The 21985-nt window shown below is 50.0% G+C and overlaps 8 protein-coding genes and 2 non-coding genes across 10 annotated transcripts; 6 read left to right on the top strand and 4 right to left on the bottom strand.

Moving 5' to 3' along the window:
* Window positions 1–7: 7 nt before the first annotated feature.
* On the top strand, window positions 8–763 carry BCR38DRAFT_490131 (phospholipase/carboxylesterase; the record flags this gene model as incomplete). The annotated part of the gene is made up of 1 exon (XM_040864482.1): window positions 8–763. The coding sequence occupies one exon, from the start codon at window positions 8–10 to the stop codon at window positions 761–763; it is 756 nt and encodes a 251-aa protein (XP_040710500.1).
* Window positions 764–3338: 2575 nt separating this feature from the next.
* On the bottom strand, window positions 3339–3830 carry BCR38DRAFT_449765 (uncharacterized protein). Its single transcript, XM_040861307.1, has one exon. It carries the CDS (start codon window positions 3797–3799, stop codon window positions 3533–3535), a length of 267 nt encoding a protein of 88 aa, XP_040710501.1. The 5' UTR covers window positions 3800–3830; the 3' UTR covers window positions 3339–3532.
* Window positions 3831–4237: 407 nt separating this feature from the next.
* Window positions 4238–6098, top strand: BCR38DRAFT_354986 (uncharacterized protein; the record flags this gene model as incomplete). Its single annotated transcript, XM_040856920.1, has 3 exons — window positions 4238–4690; window positions 4774–5453; window positions 5507–6098. The coding sequence occupies 3 exons, from the start codon at window positions 4238–4240 to the stop codon at window positions 6096–6098; spliced, it is 1725 nt and encodes a 574-aa protein (XP_040710502.1).
* A 1385-nt stretch (window positions 6099–7483) lies between these two features.
* Window positions 7484–10066, top strand: BCR38DRAFT_449768 (lysophospholipase). Its single transcript, XM_040861308.1, has 2 exons — window positions 7484–8634; window positions 8696–10066. The coding sequence occupies exons 1-2, from the start codon at window positions 7587–7589 to the stop codon at window positions 9604–9606; spliced, it is 1959 nt and encodes a 652-aa protein (XP_040710503.1). The 5' UTR covers window positions 7484–7586; the 3' UTR covers window positions 9607–10066.
* A 37-nt stretch (window positions 10067–10103) lies between these two features.
* BCR38DRAFT_t346 lies at window positions 10104–10197 on the top strand. The gene has a single exon. It is a non-coding gene; the product is annotated as a tRNA-Glu (tRNA).
* A 1231-nt stretch (window positions 10198–11428) lies between these two features.
* BCR38DRAFT_t353 lies at window positions 11429–11513 on the bottom strand. Its single transcript has one exon. It is a non-coding gene; the product is annotated as a tRNA-Gln (tRNA).
* A 3181-nt stretch (window positions 11514–14694) lies between these two features.
* On the bottom strand, window positions 14695–15535 carry BCR38DRAFT_108439 (uncharacterized protein). The gene is made up of 2 exons (XM_040853352.1): window positions 14980–15535; window positions 14695–14920 (listed from the first exon to the last, which is right to left on the bottom strand). Exons 1-2 carry the CDS (start codon window positions 15330–15332, stop codon window positions 14776–14778), a joined length of 498 nt encoding a protein of 165 aa, XP_040710504.1. The 5' UTR covers window positions 15333–15535; the 3' UTR covers window positions 14695–14775.
* Window positions 15536–15981: 446 nt separating this feature from the next.
* Window positions 15982–16931, top strand: BCR38DRAFT_354971 (uncharacterized protein; the record flags this gene model as incomplete). The annotated part of the gene is made up of 3 exons (XM_040856919.1): window positions 15982–16166; window positions 16230–16642; window positions 16696–16931. The coding sequence occupies 3 exons, from the start codon at window positions 15982–15984 to the stop codon at window positions 16929–16931; spliced, it is 834 nt and encodes a 277-aa protein (XP_040710505.1).
* Window positions 16932–18230: 1299 nt separating this feature from the next.
* Window positions 18231–20708, bottom strand: BCR38DRAFT_449778 (uncharacterized protein). The gene is made up of 7 exons (XM_040861309.1): window positions 20567–20708; window positions 20204–20521; window positions 19779–20062; window positions 19505–19730; window positions 19389–19450; window positions 18939–19338; window positions 18231–18756 (listed from the first exon to the last, which is right to left on the bottom strand). The coding sequence occupies exons 2-7, from the start codon at window positions 20498–20500 to the stop codon at window positions 18673–18675; spliced, it is 1353 nt and encodes a 450-aa protein (XP_040710506.1). The 5' UTR covers window positions 20501–20521; window positions 20567–20708; the 3' UTR covers window positions 18231–18672.
* A 251-nt stretch (window positions 20709–20959) lies between these two features.
* On the top strand, window positions 20960–21955 carry BCR38DRAFT_461319 (60S ribosomal protein L20; the record flags this gene model as incomplete). Its single annotated transcript, XM_040862511.1, has 3 exons — window positions 20960–20963; window positions 21377–21738; window positions 21797–21955. The coding sequence occupies 3 exons, from the start codon at window positions 20960–20962 to the stop codon at window positions 21953–21955; spliced, it is 525 nt and encodes a 174-aa protein (XP_040710507.1).
* Between the last annotated feature and the right edge of the window lie 30 nt (window positions 21956–21985).

A 21985-nucleotide genomic window follows, 5' to 3' on the forward strand; every position in this document is an offset into this window, starting at 1 on the left:
CCCAGAAATGGCCTCCCTCATTCAAGACAAAACCCGGCTCACATGGGCCGCCATCACCCTGGGCGGCATCCCCATCCTCTCCTACGCCATCACCTCGTACCGGGCTTGGCTGCGTCTCGGCCCCGGCGGACTACCCTACAATGTCTTTGGTTTCTTCATCAACTCGGCTTTGCACCTCATCGCGCGCTCCGACATCAGGGCGCCGGCCCCCTACAACCCGGACGACCTGGCTCCACTCTACGGCCCGGGCGGCACGTCCTATTTCGAGAATGGCACGCTGCCCTCCGCGCGCTCCGGGTCCCGACCAAACGTCCCCGGCGCTGTCGCCCCGCAGCGCCAGATGACGGAGCAGGCTACTCAGGAGACGCATCAGCAGATGAAGGACTTTCTCGTCGCACTGGTGAAGGAGAACGCGGATTTCTTGCAGCTGAAGCCGTCGGGGTTGGAGAATGCATCGCAGCAGGCTGCGTTTCTGGCTGATGGGTTTGCTATTCCTGGACACATGAAGGGTACCAGAGGGGAATTTCTGCATCCCCATGAGGAGGGCAGTTCGCATGTGGTGTTGGGCTTGTCCGACTCGGCGAGGCTGATTGAGCTTGGGTGGGCTGAGAGGCATAAGTTGAGCGGAGTCATAATTCCTTGGGGTTACGTTCTGGTTTATGCGCCGCGCAATGCGGAGGAGCTGGGCGTTTGGAAGAGCATCGTCATAGCGTCGGCGAAGTTCGTTGCTGCCGGTGGTCCCAAAGTGCGGGTGCCCCAGTGAGAGGAGACGAGGGATTCGTTGCAAGAAGGCTGGCTGCCTTAGGGCCTCGGTAATCGAGATTGCATAAGGCTGGATGAAGAGCGGGGTTGGAAGCTTGCCTGCCAGCCACGGCATGATTCGGCGGAATGAGCTCATTATGGCTTCTAGGTTATCGTTTACAGCCTACTATTGCACTTTGCTTTCAAAATCTTTGCCTGTATTTGGCCTTATGAGTCGGACTAATGTCAACGCATTGAGGCGCAGATTCGGGCGTAATTACTCATTGTGTGCTGGGTGGAGCGTTGGGGCCCATTGCCCATAAATAGCCCTGCCGTGGCTGCACACTCCTGGGAGTTGGTCCCATCATCTTCGTCATCGCCAATATAGCTCTCTTGCCTGTATTGCCCACGCTCGTGTAAGCTGAAGGTCTCGATGCCCAACTTCACGGACTAAAGGTGGGCTCGGACCCATCACAGGGAAACCCCACCCTCGGTGACCGTTGGTTTGTGCACTTTGTCCCTTCGATTAGTTCTCTGATGATTTTGCGGTGTTAGCTTAGCACAACCCTGAACTGGAATGTGCATAGTCGTCGTTGGGTAGAATGTCCCATAATAAAGACTATATCAGCGGTTATTGGCTACACTGACAGCTAGGATGGGGGCTGGAATGAGCATGGTGCCGCAACCTTGCTAGCCGAGCGGAAGAGTATTCCAGAATTATTCTTCACATGCGGTAATGGCATCAGCGCCAATAGTCCATATTTGATCCTTCTGCGATCCGACTCGGTTGAACTAATTCTAGTATAGCTAGCGGCAACGACGAGGCTTCCATCTGGACGTGGATTTCCCAACGATTCTTAAGGAGCAATGCATCCGCAACAGCATGTTGCCCCAGTCGTAAACTCTCACCTGCATCATGTGTGGCACAACTGGTGAGTGGTATCAGCTCGACCAACACCATGCACCTTGATTGTCGATCTGTCGATTTACGACAAGGATCTGATAGTCACCCAGTGCCGTCACATCTCTGAGGACGTTATAAAGTCGAAAGGAGTTCCGGAGAAGCTTGGGAATACCCCAGGCAAGCATCAGCCTGCCCTTCTTCCAACGTCTCCCCGTTTTCCTATCACTGTAGCAATTGGTCGCCACGATGTTGCCGGCTTCTGCTCTGGCCAGCTTATACGATCACTTCCGACTTGACTCGACTAGTTCCCAGGTGGGTTCATCATCCAAGCAAGAGTCAGCGGTTAGTATGACACACGGCCATTGCGAGAGTTCTGAGAAATTCAACGCGCGGCCGCCGACAATGAACAAAGGGGGTTGGTCAGCATGGTGCTCGGAATTGGGATCGCTTTTGAAGACGAAGAGTAAGACGTCATGAGGGTTCGGGCCATGCGTACGTATTCTTCCAACTCCAAGGATCAAGGGTTCAACATGTTAAACTGGGGCGTCAAGGAAAGCGAGACTCATGGGAGTCTGTTCGAAAAAGAAAACATGTCTTGTGCATGTCTGGGACGTAGGCCGGAGAACTGCCAGGAGGGTTTGCTTTCTGGCGAGACGGGGCGAGGAGAGTTCGACGAAACATTCTATATTCGCTTTGCTTAAGTTATCACGGGCAAGATTGTTGCCGTCTTTATTTATTTGTCGAAGATGTGCCATGGGATAGCAAGAGCTGGCGTCAGGAGAAGGCCTCGGTATTAATCCGAGAAGGAAAGGAACATAATAAGACGTACCTAAACCAGCAGCAACAACTTACGTCTATACAAGACACAGTAACACTTTCATATAACTCTGCCGAACCTACCGTACTCAGGCGTATGCGCTGACATATGCATTGCCGTCCCAGGCTTCCACAGGGCAAAGTGCCGAGTATACAAACTTAGGAACTGATCTCAGTCTTCCAGCTTCGTGTCACAGCAGCTCGCCTATATCGTGTTGTACACTAGACACTCAGGCACTGTACGGTGCCAGACTGGTGTACACCGGGGAGAAGCGATTCTGGTGTCTCAAAATACTGACAACCATCCGGAAAAAAACCACACCAATTCGAACAGTTCTCTTCCGTGATAGAGAACTTATCGGGGTTAGCTGGTGTGTACTAGGAACCCACAAAGGTAGTATGCCCCGACTTGGTTAACAACCACGAGGCTCCAGACTGACAGTGACCCAATCCGCCTTGTCGCACTGTATCCGTGAAACTCGTTGTAAGAGGTCTGCTCTCTCATCTCAAGCCAACCTGCCAGATCAGATAGCATTTCGTTAAATAGCTTGCTAAAACGACATCATGAAGGCTCATACCCACCGAAGCCCGATGGGACGAGGAGCTCCTGGGCACGCACTACGTCGCATGACGAACAAATCGTTCGGGGTTGCCGCGGTTCCCACTCACATTCCCACCGAGAGCTAGCATTGGCAACCTCGGGTGCATAGATAGTACAGAGGTATGGAGTGAGCCTTGCCTTCGCGTAGCTTCGTTCCGACCTTTACCGAGCGCCAGAAATTGACTGGTGTGATTGAACCGGCACTCGGGCAAGATTACCGGTCAAATGACAGAGGCGGAACTATCGTCTCGAAAGCGGAAATCTGCTGAAGAAACACGCGTCTTGCGGTGTTTGATGCCGTGTCGTTGATTTTGCTCCTGCTTCAAAGTGACCTTTTCATTTCGGCATCAGCCCAGGCAACTGCATTGATGGTCGACCTCAAATTACGGAGAGTACTGGGGCAGATGAGATGCGCATCTCTTGAAACTTGGGATCGAGGCTGCATCGACTTTGGAAATGTCAGGCTTGCGTTAGGCGGCAACGACCAACGAGGAAAGCAGGCGGCAGAAACAGCAGGTGGGATTTGACCTAGGTATTTCACCGAAGCCATGGTGGTTCTCGGAAGCAGCTTGATTTGAGCGCGTGATGATTGGCCTCTCTCGACTGGAAAGACGGCAAGACAGCGAGGGGTGTCTCTGATACTGTCCAGTGGGAAACCAGAGGGAAATAAACACCAGAAGTATGCACCCACGTGGCGAGCCGCCGTAGCCTTGAAGAAAAACAAGAAAAAAAACCATGGATAGTCGACCTAGGCTGGAGGAAGTCAACCAGTTTTTCCATTTTCTTTTCTGCATCAACACCATTCCGTTGCATCGTCAATAGAGTTTTCTATAAGCTCGAGATCGAGATTTTGCAATCCCGACTCGGCTGCTCCCGACGCCTGACACTGTTGGATGCACTCAGGACCCCTGTCGGTACCTACCCGTTCTAGCCCGCTGGCTTGTGCGCTTGTACGCTTCGGTCGAATTTGCCTTCTCAAAGTACCTCGAGTGACAGGCTCCTCGCTTTTTTTTCGCCGAGAGCAAGCATCCATCTTCATGGGTCGATGAGGGGCCCGAACGACGAAGAGAACCTTTTGCAGGTCGCCATTACTTGGGAAGACGCGCTCGTGGGCGCGCAACTTCGTTACTTCTTTTATGATGTAGCGATCTTGTCCCGCGAGCCGCCAGACAAGTATGCATCCAGCTCCGTCCCTAGCAGAGGCATTTCCCAAGTCGGACGACGGCAGAGCCCAGCAGCAGCAGCCGCCTCACGGTCAAACAACTGGTCAGCAGCACATCCGGGCTCAGCTAGACCAACAACAACCTGGGACTCCTAACCTCCTGGACCATCACTCACCTGCATCGTCCAGTCGCTCACCGCAGCCGATTAGAAAAGATACCAATTCTTCGACTTCGACAAGTGCGACAGATGCCACCCTTGTCTCTACTGACAGCAACTCAACTGCAAGTGCCTACAGTGTAGAGTCGTCCCAGTCTATCTTCTCCATCAAAGATGGCTCCGACGTCTCGCATAACCGTCGGGCCAGCCGTCGGAGGACTGGCCCTCTGTCGGCGCAGCAGAGGGAAAAGGCAGCCTTGATCAGGAAGTTGGGCGCGTGCCAGGACTGCCGTCGACGCAGGGTTGCTGTAAGTTGCTTGCTTCACATGCTTACCGCAACGGCCAAACAGAAAAATGGTCAGGGGACACGGCTGAACTGACTTCAAATAAGTGCCACCCAAATCATCACAACCTCACTTGGGAAGACGCAATGAGGAAATACCGCTCTCATAGCCCCATGCAAGAACTCGCCCCATTGGCTGGCCGCCCCCTCAGTCCTCGACCCAATCATGTGAGGCATGCATTTACTCAAGATCCCCAGGAGATGGATATCGATTCAACTCCGACTCCTCCAGGCACCCAGACAACTCCCGGTCGCGCACCGTTGAGTGACTCGCGCATACGGACGCCTTTGCCGTCTGGCCCACGACTGGATAAGTCCTTGTCCATGCCCCCGCTGGTTGCAAGGCCACCAACACTCGCAACCTTACCAAACATTGATTTCATCAAGTCCGAGTTGGAGAGCAGTGCGTCAAGGATTCTTGCTGGCCCTCACCGGGGTCGATACAGCACTGTCCTGGCGCTGCTCATCTGTTGGCAGGAGGACGAGGAGCCTGGTGTCACGGCCGCGATTCAGGAGCTTGGCGATGTTTTTGACAAATACTACCATTTCACGTTTGAAATCATCAAGATACCGCCGGTTTCCTCGGATGCCTACAAAAGCCCGTCCCGATGGCTGTCACGAGTCATCAACGATTTTACTGACAACAGCGACACGAGAGACGTCCTAAAAATTGTGTACTACAACGGATGCAGCTACCTCGATGACAATAGGGAGATGGTTCTAGCGAGGTGCGTTTCATATATTGCCACCGTGTACTGGCTATGTTACTGACCCTCGGCAGCTCTGGAGATCGAGAAAGAGCTACAACCATCAGGTGGGGTAGTATCGAGCAGACCTTGGAAGACGCTTGCTCCGATACCCTCCTCATCATCGACGCTGCATACTTTCCATCCGCGAAGATGGTTCGCCAAATGGGTATGTTGGAGCTTATAGCTGCGTCTGCTTCCGAGGAACACTTCAATATTCTCGGCAGAAGCAGCTTCACCAGAGCATTGGCTGAGCAGTTGCGTACACGCGCTGTTCAGCGCCTTCCCAATGCTCCTTCGGCGGCAGAGCTCCACGCGAGACTGCTGTCCATATATCCTAGGATTATCCAGGATAAACATCCCGAGAGGGAAAGCACCGCCAGCACCCCGTTACCGCTGCATGTGCAGGTATCGGGCAGTTCAAGGCTCCCCTCAATTACGTTATCCCCATTGCAACCTAGAACGCCACTCTACAGCCCTGAGATGCCCAGTGGGCCTCACTTGTCGTTGTCAATCCGATTGACTGACGACCACATCGACACCGATTGCTGGATAGAGTGGCTTCGCCAGATGCCTGACGGAGTCAAAGATATCAAAGTAGAGGGCCCTTACCGAATGTTAAGGTGATACATCATCGCCTCTCATATCTATACGTTTTTACCACCTTATACAGGTGGCCTCATGACATCACGACAAGCACAAGCTCGCTGGTCCACAAAAGTGCCGCGTCACGATACTTCCATGTCTCACGTTTTCGTGTGCCCTGTTTCTCTTCTTATATCAGAATGAACCTTGTTCGATGACTAGGACGGGAATTGGCCACATTTGAGTTGGAATCGGCTTGTATGATGGGACGATTGTTTCATATTCCATCTATACCCAATACCCGAAATTCCATGGAAGCCTTCTATTTCTAGAGAAGGAGGAATTGGGGTTTGCTGTCCCGTTAGTTTCATAGATGATTCGCTTCACGATACCCCCGTGAATGAGGATGAGTACACAGAATCGTCACTACATTTGGTGTGTTCAATAAAACCTAGTCATTTGATTCAGGCTGTGTGTTGCTATATCGTCGGCCATGCATGATGCGTCTAGTGGAATGCCAGGACACAGCCGTTTAGGAAACATCTCAGCTGACTATGTGTAAGATTTCTTGCATGACTGTATCGCGGCTTGAAAGACTGAATCCTAGAAGCTGACATTAGAAGGTGTAGGTAGTGTCAAACCTCGGCTCGACACAACTGCCAGCCGCCAACCACTGTGCCGAGATATGCGTGAGAATTTGCTGTGGCAACACGTTAAAGTACTAGTGGTGCAGGGTGTTGTGGTAACAACAATGAGGATAATTATCAAACTATTCAAACATTAAATCCGGCATCTGCCGAAATGATTACGATCGAGTCAACTATATCGATCAATACAAATCGTCAAATTATCAAAAGCGCCTCATCAGTGAGGTGACGAGCTCACGCGACAGAAAGCGCATTCGGCCTGCGGCCACAGCCAAGGCTGCTTGCAGACTGCGGATGCTGGAAGGATGATCGCTGTGAGACTACCGGGTAAGGCTCAAACGCAGGGACGACCGTGTCACCACCCTTGTCATGAACTCGAAGGCGCAGCAACAACCATGCCTCAAATTAGGATTCGCATTTCAACATTGACAGCAAAACGTTTGATGACAGTTCCAACGGTGTTTCTGGTTATTTCGTTGCCTATTGCGAATACCTGAAAAGAAAGGGAATATGATAGTCCCTTTTCGCGTATGTTTGCTTCCATTAGAGCTGTAAACAGACTTACTGCTCGCTTGTCCTGATCCACAGAAAATTTTGTCAAGACTCGTTGTTCGTTGTATCTAGTGTCCTCGAACTGCAAGGTTAACGATCCAGAACGACGCTTTCGTCTGACGTTGTGTTATTAGCTTCTTGAAAGTTGATTTGGCTGTGTGGCTGTGTGTCACTGACGCACATCCATCTGGCGTAGCCTTACTTGAGTGTGACGCAACTCTACCCAAAACTATCCAGTATGAAAATAAAGGGACCCCGTCCCACAATTCTCAACTCATTACCCTGTCCAGTACACTCGGCAATCGTGCGTCACCTCTAGGGGTAATTCATCATGCATTTCTTTTATTCTGTCCCCATACTCTCGTTGTTCTCCGCCGCCGTTGCAGCATCAAATACTGGGTTGGTGGACGCATCGGCCCCAGCTTTCGGCACTGCCGGGGGCCTGGTACGGAGAGCATTACCGAACTCACCTAGTCGTGGGTACGCACCTGCCACAGTTGATTGCCCCTCCAACCGGCCGACGATTAGAAATGCCGCCTCCATTAGTACCAATGAGTCGCAATGGCTCAAGACTCGCAGGGCCAAGACGGTTGATCCCATGGTGGATTTCTTAAGAAGGTCCAACATAACGGACTTCGATGCCGAGGCATATATCACTTCGGTTCAGCAAAATCTGACGGCTCTTCCCAACATTGGAATCGCCATCTCTGGAGGAGGTTACCGGGCTCTCATGAATGGCGCTGGTTTTCTGGCCGCCGCCGACAGCCGGGTCGCGGGTAGTTTGGATTCAGGTCTTGGAGGCATCATGCAAGCAAGCACTTATCTTGCCGGTCTTTCTGGAGGAGGCTGGCTAGTTGGCTCGATATATGCCAACAACTATTCGACAGTGGAACAACTTCGAGACGGCAGTTCTGGCTCGGCTGTTTGGGCGTTCGATAGGAACATTTTCGAGGGGCCGGAAGCATCTGGCATCTCGATTCTGAATACGGCTTCGTACTGGTACGACATCGAGGATCAGGTGCAATCTAAGCGTGATGCCCACTTCGACACCTCCATCACCGATTATTGGGGACGGTCGCTCTCATACCAGCTAATCAATGCTACGGATGGCGGTCCTGCCTACACATTCTCTTCCATCGCGAAATCGCCCGGATTTACGTCAGCAGACCACCCGCTGCCCATACTAGTTGCCGACGGTCGCCAGGCAAACACGAAGATTATCTCACTGAACGCAACTGTTTACGAGTTTAACCCCTGGGAAATGGGGTCATTTGACCCGACACTTTTCGCATTCGCGCCATTGGAGCATTTGGGAAGCAACTTTAGCGGCGGCAGTATTTCGACGGGCTCCCGTTGCGTGAGCGGGTTTGATCAGTATGGTATGCATTCTCTCCATAATTAACAAGTCTCAAAATAAATCACTGTTAACTCGGGTCATAGGTTTCGTGATGGGCACAAGCAGTTCTCTCTTCAATCAGTTCATGCTCACGAACCTATCTTCATTTAACCTGCCTTCCATCGTGACGGATGCCATTTCGAGCATACTGTCAGGGCTCGGCGATAGCAACAACGATATCGCCCAATACACTCCAAACCCGTTCTTCGGTTACAATTCGGAAACGAACTATAACGCCGGCGAGACCGAATTAATCCTGGTCGACGGAGGAGAGGATCTGCAGAATATTCCACTACATCCACTTATCCAGCCCGAACGCGGCGTAGATGTCATCTTCGCGATAGACTCATCTGCAGACACCACGTACAATTGGCCCAATGGGACAGCCCTGCGAGCTTCGTGGGAACGCAGCTTCGAGTCCATCGGAAATGGCACACAGTTCCCCGCCGTCCCCGATGCCGAGACCTTCATCAATTTAGGCCTCAACAGCCGGCCGACCTTCTTCGGATGCGACGTGAACAATTTCACGTCCGACTCACCCGTCCCGCCGTTGATTGTGTATGTTCCTAATACGCCCTACACGGCATGGAGCAATGTCTCGACGTTTACGCCGACGTACTCGGATAGCGAGCGGAACAATATCATTCAAAACGGATTTAACGTTGCGACTATGGGTAACAGCACGGTCGGTTCGGACTGGAGGACATGTGCAGGATGCGCCGTGTTGCAGCGTAGCTTCGTCAAGACCGGTACGAATGTGCCGCCGGCTTGTCAGCGGTGTTTCGACTCGTACTGCTGGAATGGTACGGTCGACAGCACGCCTGTGGTTTCATATGAGCCGACGCCCAAGTTGGATCTTGCGGCTCAGAGTGCGGCGAGCAGGTCTAGATTTGGGTCTGGATCTGCGGGTTTGGGACTGGTCTTTGGAGTAATGGCTTTGGTCGTGATTTCGTAAACGCACAGGGAGTTGAGATTCACGATATATTGCGTAGATCCATCAGACTTTTGGAAGGATCGACGCATACCTTTGTACAATGTATTGCGGAAAGCAACTGGCGTTCGGCACATGGAGAGGCGGCTAGCTCAGGGAAACATGATCTGAATTTTACATTACATATTTACGATTTGACCCAGATTTTGTGTCGACAGCCCGCCTGCACCAAATTTCCTATACATAGTACTACTATTCGATTGACCGTCCAACCCAGTTTGGTGTGTAGATATCCCTATGGGAGTTTTACCTACAATGGATACATGCATCCCATATTACGACTTAGCAGGCTAAATTGCGGCTTCTGGCTTCGTGTCGAAGGTTTATCATATCATAGGATTTTATGAAGTCAACTGCCATATCGCAGTTACCAAAACGCCGTGATAAGGCCTGGCGAGTAGTGGATAAGTTGTACCAAGCATTGATAAACTCAACCAGGTCCACAACAGATAATAACGCAATCCGAATTGGTGTAGTGGCTAACATTACACGCTCTCATGTAATATTCCATTACTAAGCACCGTGTAGCTCGGGGTTCGATTCCCCGATTCGGAGTAGTTAACAATATTTTTGCTTGCTTCCCCTCTGAAAAAAGAGATATACTACACCATCTAGATAGACTTCATCGCCTCCGAGAGCCCCGGTCTACGCGCCATATCGTTGTCTGTGAATAGCTTCAACACGTTGTTGGTGTTGTTGTTATGGTTATAGTAGTAGTAAAAGCACTGGGTAGCCTCTCACCCCTTTTCAGACTTGGTAGCTTGGTTACTGTAACACAATTGTCAGAGATTTAGTTATCTTGGTGTGTGACCTTGATGTGACGGTGATATGACCCCTCTGTGAAATGGCTGTGACTTTGAGGTGATCAGTCAACTTGATTATGTTGCTGTGTTCTGTGGAAGGCCCTCGGGGAAGCCTCTGAGGCTAAGTCCAAGTGGCTTGTTACACGCAAAGGTGGTCAAAGATTTGTGAGGTTGTAAAAGCATCACACTCTATCTAGTCCTATGGAGCACGAAGGTTGGACTTAGTCCCGAAGGGCTAAGTCACGTGGTAACCTTGGTGGTCTTGGCAAAGCCCACCAAGGTTGCCTAACATGGCTGGTAATCTTAGACTACTGGTCGGTCACGTGACCCTCGATAGACCAGTAATTAGTAGATATAATACTATCTTAGCGTATGTATCGCTAGACCATCTACTTTTTTCAAGTTTGCCGAAATAAACAACTATTTCCACATTAATTCTACTACCTCAAAGATGTACTCGTCAAGCCTAAAACGATCTGTCATTTTTGACCGATATTTCCGAACTTCACCAGACCACAGCAAATTCGGAAGTATCTCCCAAAAGTTTGAATATAATGCTTAGGAGCATGTAACGGAAAAGCTAGGTTCAGCTTCGTAGCTACAGCCAGTACCAGAATTTGAAGAGGATAACGGGATGAAGACCCTTTGCCAATTATACTCAGTATATTCGGATTTGGCCGAGAATAATGGGTCCCGCGATCAGGTAACAAACCCTATAGCACTAAGAAACTGCCTGCACTTCCAACCTGACTTATAGCGTTTTCGCGAATTGAGGTACGTGCATTCATTGTTCTATACAGTATACACATTTATTAGGGAGGTACTAGCAGTTTGGTGAACATCGCTAGTATTCGGAAGTATCGTAAAAAAAACAAATAGACTTCCTTAACCCAGTATGTTCAGTGGGTTAAACCGCCGTTTGTAGACTTGACGAGTAGTTAAAGAAAAAAATCTATTAAGATCAGCAACAGCAAGCAGAAAAAAGGTCTCGCAGGGATTCGAACCCCGGTCTCCGGAATTATGAGAATTTTCAGAATCCGACGTGCTAACCAACTACACCACGTGACCCGATTGAGGAGTCACTGGGAGGTGACAAGGCATAGCCATGCACACCACCTGAACCACACTGACGATACGATTCTAACTGAATTTGTTGAGTTTCAACGATCAATCTGATAACTATATAGTTTCATTTGCTCCGTAGCCGAAGTTCCACCGTACTGTCAAAGCTTGCGAGAAATGCACTGTGACTGGGAATAGTGAGATCAATAATTACGGAGCAGCGCTAATTCTGTGCCAAATCACGTACATAAACTGGGCCAAGTCTGCGGTTGGTACACATGCTATTGGAGAGGAAAATCAACGCAAAACGCATGTATTTTCACTGGATTTCAGACATTACTGGGTGCACAATTGAGCGATTTGTGCAGGCGGAAGGAGGTCTTTGGACTTAAGTTGAGAGCCAGACTCTTTGGAGGGAGCTGCATTGGTACTACGTAGTATGAAGTGCGTAGGGGCCCCGGAGGATCCCTAAATACTACGATCCGTGCCTAGCTTGCACACCTCCATACCTGAGGCCATAGCTTCCCACGGGGATTTTTTACAAAGCTGTCGAACTTCTCCAGCAACTCTGGGCTCCTGATGACTGGGACTTTCCTTCATTAATTCAAGCATCCGATTTGGTCCATTTTCAACCAAATAACAATGAATGGCCTGCTTCTGGGGTACAGGCAATCTTGTCCAGTACTGTGCTGAGAGTGACCCAATATCGAAGTAAATGCCACAATTACACCCTTTCCTGCATTGCACTAGATGCTGGATGTCCTCCTTCACACAGTATCGCTTTTGTATGTAGCTGGGTTGAGTGTTCTCCGTTACTTACACTGATACCCATAATCTGACACAACGCCGACATACAACTAATCTCATGTTCCAGCAACCTGAGCAGACCCCATCTGGACATATCACTACCTTCGCTTCCAAAGCAAGTCGGCCTACTGCGCGTGGCTTTGACAAGTAGGCTCCTGTAGTGTTTTATCCCTTCAGACAGAAGTTCTTCTGGCTCGACGGTGTCAAAATGTGAGCCGCGCGAGAGGCTGCAGACTGTACTATAAAACTGAGGGCTGGCTCTGATGTACAAGATCGTGCAGCTGTCAGCCCCGTACTTCATTGAGGCGAGGAATGAAACTGGATTGATTCCCGTCGCTCTGGGCTATATACTGGAAGACTGGTTCGATAGTATACTGTTTATTCGGGCTGGCTGATGTACCGTTGGGCTTTTGCTGTGCACTTGTTATCGCGAAACGGATCTTCGAAACCAAAAGCGACTCCACCTCAATACATCGGCTTTTTGTAGTTACGGGTTTGCATTCTATAATCGCGGAAATGGGGTTAATTGGGCCGCAACTTTGAGTGAGTACGTGGCACAGAGTCGTTAAAATAACAACTCAACGATAACCAACATTATTATTATTATTATTAAATACGCCGTAGGCTCGAAGCCCCCGGTACCTCTACTAGTACTCCCGTATGTCAAACCGTGCCCTAATGGCTGGACTAAATACATACGCTGCGTCGTCGGTTCGCCCTATTGGCGACTGCGTTACGTCCACTACCATACTACGTTGGTTCTCAACCTACCAACAAAGTCCCCCCTGAGAAGATCGATGCTATCTGGGCCTTGAAGCTGTCCGACCCGTCCCTAGCAGCCACCTTACAATAGTCCCACTAACTACCGGTTCTCTTGTTGCCGTTGCGAGGTCTCTGCGAGAGTATAGTGGCCGTGGTGCGATGGCGGCCCGTAATCGTTCCCTCGGTCCTTCCAACAGCCCGCAAAAGAGGATTACGTGCTCTGCCGTCTCAGGGGCAAGCTCGAGAGAGCTTTAGGACCAAGATCTAGCTCGTTAGATATCCAGCAACTTGTGTTTGGGTCTTCTGTCAACCTTGGTAGCTCATCCATGTTAAATTACGAACAGAGTCACCTTCAGACTCTCAGGCGAATTCTGTAGCAGACATGACGCTGCTAAATACCGAATTGGAGTGATAATAACAGCCTGAGAAGTAAATCGGTTCTTGCGTATGGGTTACATATTCGGCATCATCACCATACGGAAGACAGCGGCGTAGACGTCACTGCTAACATGAGTTGAATCGCTGTGACCTTTGGTAAGAGTTGACAACTAGACAATGGCGAGTAATTCCTGTAATGTGTATTTTAGCCGACATCCATTGAGTACCCCATTCCTGGTAAGATAATCATGGCAACATATTACAACAAGGAACATAAGATGAGTCCACCTGGTGGACGACAAAGGATCCCCGGCTCGCAGTCGCCATGCAAAAGCAGTTGAGGGCTCCCGATAATAGGGATTCCATGCGTCAAGAAAGAGATAAATTCAATGGGATTGGCAGTAAAATAATCAATTGCTGAAGAAGCTGGGTGGTTAATTAAAGGTTATGTCCCAGGTCCTGTCTGCTTCGTACAAAACAAAATTCAGTTACATATCTATCATTTGACTTAATTAATCTCATCTAATATTCATTCTGAATATGCATTTCACCAACCTTCTCGTTACTGCTTCAGCCTGGGATCTGCCGCGGTGGGAACCATCCCAACTGTTGCAACGAAACTACGTTTGCGCCAGAGAGCATTGAGGTGGCAAATACTCTGAACCATACTGGCAAACGTGTTCCCTTGGAATTCAAGTGGAACAAAGGCGACGCCATCTCCAACCTCTGCTTCTATAGCGACTTCAAGGGCAAGACGGGCAAAGGCTCACTGCAGCACCCTCGCCGCTTATTATGTGTCCAACTTGGGCGCGTTTTAAGCTAAGACTAGGGCCGACTACGTGACACTGGCGACGAGGACAAGTTGCCGGTTTGGGGTCGAAACTCCCATGACCACTTGGGTCACTGCCGTGAATATTGTATCTATGGACATCACGGATCTGATAATGATGGCATCAATAATTTCGGCAAGGATGATAAGGTTGCCGCTAGTGGACAAACTACTTGCAACAAAGACCCGTACAGCGGCGACGGTACCGCTCCTGTGGACTGGGCTATTTACATCTTTAGATATAGTTGGAGTGATGGGGAGTCTGGTACTGATTTGATATACATGAATTACCTGGGTTCGCAGGCAGACTCATCTGGTTAGCGGGTTAGTAACAAACCACATATCAGATGCATAGAGGCCTCACACGACCCTTGGAACGAGTTCAACATGAAATGCAAAAGTAGAACATCAGTGGGTAAAAAGTGGACGCTGTCGCCAACCGGCTGTCTTAAGTCCAGCCACTTCTCAGGTGCGGAAAGGAAGAAAAAATAATCAGAGGTGACAATGGACGTAGCACTTTAGAGAGACCTCCTGAGTGTCCGATGCTTGACGCTGGTTTTTACCGCTATCGGGGAAATCGTGGGTTGATGTTGCCGAACATGATTTCTCCAAATGCTGTTCGTAATGAACAGGATATCTGTGGTGTTGCGTTAGCCGGGGAAAACTCTCAGAAGATCCAGGTCTCGGCAAAAGCACCCTGTTTGAATCTTTACTCGTAATTCGAGAGCTTTGTGAATTGAACCGAAGGAGCTCAGCCATTTCTTCACAAACCCCCAATGGCTCAGCGCACCCCTGGATCCGAGGGGGTGCCACTGATCACACATCCACCATGATGCAATTTGATGTGAATCCGATGGAAAAGGTTCGCATTTGGTTTCAGCTGTTGAGTGTTCAGTCTGGCGGGTTGCCTCTTGGGAAGTCGCATTTGTGCAGGAGGCAACAATTGAGCAATTCAACTGGGGCGTCGCTCGTTGCCTTATTAAATCAGACGGAACTTGGATGGCAACATTGATTGCACAATTCCAAGCGATCCGGTCGCCTCGTCGCATCGTGGTATTGCACTACAAAGACGCTATCAACAAGATCCCGGACGAGCCCCTGGGACCAGACTCGCCATGACTCGAAAGTGTGACAGACCAACAGCACCATTCCGCCTTGCCCGCCTCGTCAACCCTTCATCCCTGTCGGGAACCAGCAGCCCTTGCGGTGGCTTTGAAGTCCCTACAAAATCCAAGAATTTGGGGGGCCTTGGTCGCCCAGAGCGCTCTAGCGTACTCTCAGATAGCACGTGAATTGGCGATTCGACCGCGTAAAATGGGTGGGGCACCGCCGCGTCAAGCAACGACCATCACCAAAAAGCGTGTTTGCCTGCGAGCACGGCAGCAAAAAGTCAGGCACTCATACAGCGGCAACATGGGGCCGACCCTACTTAAGCCGGATGGGACCCATCAGAAAATTCCAGATGTTCCCTCTCAAAACCATTCGCAATCTTTGGCGACCTCAGGTAGGCAGAAGGACGAATTCCATCTTTTCCGCTTTGTCTTCGTCTTTTCCATCGTTTTCTCCCAACTGCTCAAGATATTCCCATCATTTCGAATCAACCGAGCCCCGATAACTCGCATCTCCACGAATCGCCGTGTTGTTCAGGTCGAGTGACTCCTCGGTCGGGTACTTGAAGCACACACTCGAGTCATCATCATGTTCAGCCGACGACACGAACCTCCCCCGAGCAGCAATAAGAGCTTCTCCAAAAGTCACCACAAAGCCAGCAAGTCCAGCTCGTCGTTCAGCAAGCAGAATGGCGTTTCGAAAAGCCGTCACGAACCACGGCGACGCCCAACCACAGCGACATCGACAAATGATGCTACCATGTCGCCTTCAAGGTACGTCACAATATTTATCGCGCCATTCAAGCTACCCGTACAATGACTCACACGATGCAATAGTGTCCTGACTCCTTCCATCGTGACGCTTGTCGTCGGAAAGGAACAGCGCATCTTCGCCGCTCATAAAGACGTTCTCTGTGCTTCACCATGGTTCGAACGCACAATGTCGGGGATGTACATGGATCCGGCATCCAACAAGCGCATCCATCTTCCCGACGAAGAACCCGAGATCTTCTCGTCAGTACTCGAATACCTCTACAAGGGCGATTACTACCCACGCTTGGTTCACAACAAGAAGCGGAACTCGTGGGAGATTGAGCAGCTCGACGAAGACGCTCGTGGTTCTCTAGAGTCGACCGTCTATCATCATTCCGTTGATGGCGATATTCTGAAAGACACCATCATCTACTGCACCGCTGAGAAATATGGGCTCGAGGAATTGAAGCGAGTTGCCCTGCGAAAGCAAGGTCTTCGTAAGTAATTTTTTATCCACCAAATATCAAACATCGTCGCTAACACAAACAAGAGTCCGGCATTCAATGCAGCACCATTCTGACATCGGCTCGTTACGCCTATGCCAATACGCCCGACACCGACTCGAAGTTGCGGGCTCATTACCTCGCTCTGATTATTCGAAGTCGAAGCACATTCAAAAGGAGCGGCACGATGCAACTGGAGATTTTCAACGGAGGCACTCAACTCTTCTTTGACCTCTTTGTGGCGCTCTGCAACCATGTCGATGATATCTCGAGCGCTCAGTAAGTTTCCTTCTCCTCATCGGCCGAATGTAGATATTGTTCACTGACTTGAACCACAGAAATACACCTCGCAGCAATCGCCACTTCTTCTAGTCTGTCTATTCCGGCAGTAACCCCTATCCGCACTTTTTCTTTTTTTCCGCCCACCTTTTGGTACCCATCTCATCCGTCGCCATTCTTCCACCTAATGACCTATGCCGCGTCCTTCTCACCATCAAAGACTTGGGATCAGGCAAAATAATGACACAATACCACATCACGGCGAAAGGCGTTCAAGTTTGACTTTCAAGTATCGAACTGGTTTCATTTCTGACGAACATTTTGTATCATTATCAATCTCAGACGACTGGGTTTCATTGACGCATTTGTATTCCGGAATTCGCACGGCTCATCTCGGGTTTCTACCATCTCGATGAAGGAACCACCACCAAAACACTACCGAGATTGCACGTTGTTTCAGAGAGAAATTTTGGGGTGGGCTCTTCAGCGAAGGCAGCAGACGACTACCTATTTTGAGAGAGAAACCCTAGGGAAAAGAGAGGGCAGGCCAGTTAGACTGCAAAACTTGAAGGATCTCTGAACTTGTATCACTAAAATTCTTACTATCGTTGATAGTATGTTTCATCCCTGGTCTCTTTAGACCGACCGGATCAGGGGCTCTCAACCTGGAGCAAAAATAACGAATAATTTCGGTATACATATTTGTAATTATCACGCTTTTTACTGATCAGCACGAAGCACACATTTTAAGCGGCCATAAAAATGTGATCATTCCAACTTTAGACCAAAGAAACAAACAAGGCAAGAATTCGACTTTTCTTTCAGATGGAGAAATTAGCCCGTACAGAACACCGAATACTGAAAGTTCCAAAGTTAGTTGGCCTCCACTGTAGGTAGGGATCGACGGGAAAAGAACACCAAGGACGTCATCAGCAAACAGATATACTGGGCCGCGAAGCATTCCGGCTGCCTCGGCTCGGAGCCTAACTGGTAAATGGCTCCCTAGTCCATCCGGCAGGACCCTTGCAACGTTCGTTTAGAGCTAAAGCGATTGCATATGGTCATATAGAAGGGACAAGGATGAGTCGTTTGGGTATGGAGTGATTTGTGAGTCACTGTTAAGGTGATACATCTGACGGGGGACAGCATTCGCACTAGTTTTAGAGTGTGGGCGTGGGTGTATGGCAACCGTTGAAAGTGACGAGTCGTGATCGGGATATGCTCCTCGGTATCTGGTCGCATGCTTGAGACCAGAACATCCTAGGTCCTTAAGTAGATAGGGATTGAACCCCATGGCATTGGATACTAGGATACTTGACTAAACTAAGTATTGACCGAGTGCTCAGAAAAACATAAACATGCACAATCCTAAGTTTTATTTTGCAAGAAGCTACCCGTACAAGCGGGACTCTATGGGAGGGAAGTGCATGTCAGTCAACGCAATTGATGTATGCCTGTCACAGTTGCGTCGCTAAGCTAGAAAAATCACCTGAAGTCTCACCGAGGCAAGTGGCTTGATTGCAGCAATAGACGTATGCTTCTCATTCGGTGCCATGCTTCGATAAGATATAGCGACAGAATATTGTGCGGGATCAGATTCCTTCTGCACACAATCTTAGGACCGCAGTAATCTTCATAAACCATTCGTGTCACGAGTTCAGTGTCAACTAGTCACATCTTTCGGTTCACATGCTGGAGTAAACGGGCTCAGTCAATCGATCCATCTCGCTACCTACCCAATTGACTCAGAGGCCAGACCCAGGAAAGGCCCCGCTCTTGCTCAACACGACAATGCCAGGCTCGTGCGCAATGTAGCCTTTCATCAGATCCTGTGATGCACATATGCCTTCAGTCAGTCACAGTTGTATCCAAGGGAATTGTCACATTGGGTGATAAGAGATGACCCAGGAACCAACACGTAGGCAGACAAGGCGGAGGCCATTGTAAATGGCAACGGCTCTCAATGCGCTTGTCCGAACACCGATGTTCAGGGGGGAAAAGCAGGACATACCTTGTATATCATATTCGCTAGCAGACACTCAACCTCGTCGGTATCTATTCCCTCCCCATCGCTAACCTTGATTGCCGCTACGAAATGCGCCAATGGAATTCTGGTTTTGCGGACAGGTGGGTCGTCGTCAGTGAAGCCGGCAGCAAGAAAGACTTTGCGCAGAAGGTTACGAAGGCATATGTCGCGACCTCTCTCCAGTGTAAGATATATACGTCGCTTGACAAATTCGTCTTCGCCCTGCTGAAGTGCTTGATCGAATGCACGCAAGTTGCCCTTCTTGATCGCCTCCGCCAGTGGGCCGAATAGCTCTTGGAGCCTCGGGTACGGCTCCAGTAGCTTAGCACTGGGGAGTGTATTGGTCCTCAAGAGATGGCATGGGATGAGATAGGTGAGTATTAGCCTGCAGCGTGTCAGCGTGATCAGGCTGCAGATTGGTGTGATAAAACAAACTCAAGATTTCTTTTAGCATCTTTATGGCACAGGAGCCATGCAACTTCGAGGTGCTTCTCAGCCTAGTTTACAGTTAGTCGCACAAACTGAACTGCAGGAACACTAATTCTGCTGACCTCCTCGTAGTTCTCCTCCAAAAAGTGTAGGACACCTTCATAATATTTGAATGTGACCTGCTGGGACTTGGGAAAACTGTCAAAATCAGGCATGTCCCCTCGCCCGGCAGACAGGGCTTTCAAAACATTCCGTGACAAGAAAGCTTGGTTCAACTTGAAGTAAGTCTTGAAGAGGAGGTTGATCGCGTAGTAGATGCCCCACTTCCGAGACTCACTCAGAGGTGCTCTGTGTTTGAATTAGTGAGTACTCAACCAGGGGTGAATGGGATATCACCTGTCGCTCAGACAAGTGTTGAAGATGCGGTTAAGCTGACGGCCGCAATCCTCTAGAGACTTGTGTTTCTCCGTTTCAGGGTCAAATTCGTCCTGGTAAGTGGCCCCTAGATCATCGCCATTGGCATCTCTCTCGGCGTCTGACCGCATAGCAAATATTCTCGAATACTTGCCAGCGATGTACAAGCACGGAATAGTCCAGTTCTCAAATTCACAATTAGTGTACCCACGAATGAGCGAGTTCGTAAACACCTTCCATGATTCGTACACCTTTGTCCACGTTGACTGTACACAAATTAGCGACTGGCACAACAGCGATTACAAAGATATGGCCTTCGATGGAGTCCACCTCAAGATCAGGCCGTAAGGACCTCTGAGGCTTCACAGAGATCGTCTTGATGCAGGACTGCAATAGAAAGAACGTACTTTAACCCCATCTGTCCTCTGGCCTTCAACGGCCAGGATTTCACCTAGAGCCTTCCAATAGGCGAAGTAAACCTCCTGCCACCCTCCACTTTCCTCACGTGACAGCCTCAAGCGCGCTGGGTTGCCCTGAGTGAATAAGAATTCAAGGTCCTCTCTAATGGTCCGGGAGTCTCCACTCTCCCATATCGACCGAAGCTTCTCGGGGGATTCTGGCAGGTATGGCGAAAGTGTCTTGGCGAGATCATTGCCCTTTTCTGCGGAGTATGCGGTCTTGAACTCTTGCATGAGGGCGTCCATCTTGGAATCAACGAAGGTGGGCTGGCGGGTCAGTTGTAGCTCATTGCAGCTAGTCCGAAGACCAACCAGTTTAAACAATTCGGGTAATCAAGCCACAAATTATCGTAGGCCCAGCGTGCAGACTTAGATAAATCGATCCCGGTGGGCTAGCAGTTCAGATGGGAGAATGAAGGCATGAATGGCCTACTTCTCTGAAAGGTCGAATGCTGTTTCTTGATTGGTCAAAGTGATTGGGACGATGAACTCGAGGAAAGAGCGACTGCGGCCAGACGCTTGGACCATACGCTAAGCTCATTCTGCCATTAGTTCAGGGCTAAGCGAGTCGCTCTTGCCCACCATCACACGCAAAATTTCCAACCCCAAGGCCCAAATTTACGAGACCGTTTTCTTGCCCGGCCAAATAATTCTCTCCAACGACCAACGACACATCCAAGAGGAGACATTCGTCGTCACTGCACAATGGGTGAGTACTGATTTTTCTTCATTATCGATGCCAGACTCTGTTTTGGAGAGGTAGGAAAGGGAGGAGATGCAAAGACCGGTCCCCCAGATGCCCGACAGCGACGACCAACGACGATATCCACGATGACTTCACCTGCCGCCGTAGAGAAGGGCTACCAACTGCCGAGGGAGATGCTTGATCCAGCTTACAAGCGACGCAACTCTCTTCGAGAGCCGCATAGCACATTGGGAGCGAGAATTACATGCCTCAATCGGAGGCGCAGACAACACAACGCAATTCAACGTGGAGGAAAGACCCGCGTCAATCGCCCAAAAGCCGCTTGCAGCAACAGCTGATCAAAGGAGTCTGGCATTGGCTATTTGCGATTGACTGGCAGTGAGACATGGCGTAGGCTAACGAGGCTCTTTCCTCAGGTCGTCTTCAGGAGTACCAGGTCATCGGGCGCCATCTGCCCACGGAGTCCAACCCCGCTCCCAAGCTGTACCGCATGCGTGTCTTCGCGCCCAATGAGGTCGTCGCCAAGTCCCGCTTTTGGTATTTCTTGATGAAGCTCAAGAAGGTCAAGAAGTCGAACGGCGAGATCGTCAGCTTGAACAAGATCCACGAGAAGCACCCCCTGAAGGTCAAGAACTTCGGTGTCTGGATCCGATACGACTCTCGCTCCGGTACCCACAACATGTACAAGGAGTACCGTGAGATGTCGCGAACCGACGCCGTCGAGGCAATGTACCAGGACATGGCTGCCCGTCACCGATCTCGATTCAGATCGATCCACGTATGAACCCCCGATTAATTGTCTGTGCCGAGTCGAAAGATGCTAATATGAACTGCAGATCCTCCGCGTCGTCGAACTCGAGAAGGCCGATGACGTCAAGCGCCCCTACATTAAGCAACTCATCACCAAGAACCTCGCCTTCCCTCTGCCTCACCGTATTCCCAAGATTAGCACCAAGAAGATCTTCAGCGCCAACCGACCATCCACGTTCGCATAAAAGAGGATTTCGTGTTGTTGCTTGGGGGTC

The sequence above is a fragment of the Pseudomassariella vexata genome (genome assembly GCF_002105095.1).
Source record: "Pseudomassariella vexata strain CBS 129021 chromosome Unknown BCR38scaffold_20, whole genome shotgun sequence".
NCBI lineage: Eukaryota > Fungi > Ascomycota > Sordariomycetes > Amphisphaeriales > Pseudomassariaceae > Pseudomassariella > Pseudomassariella vexata.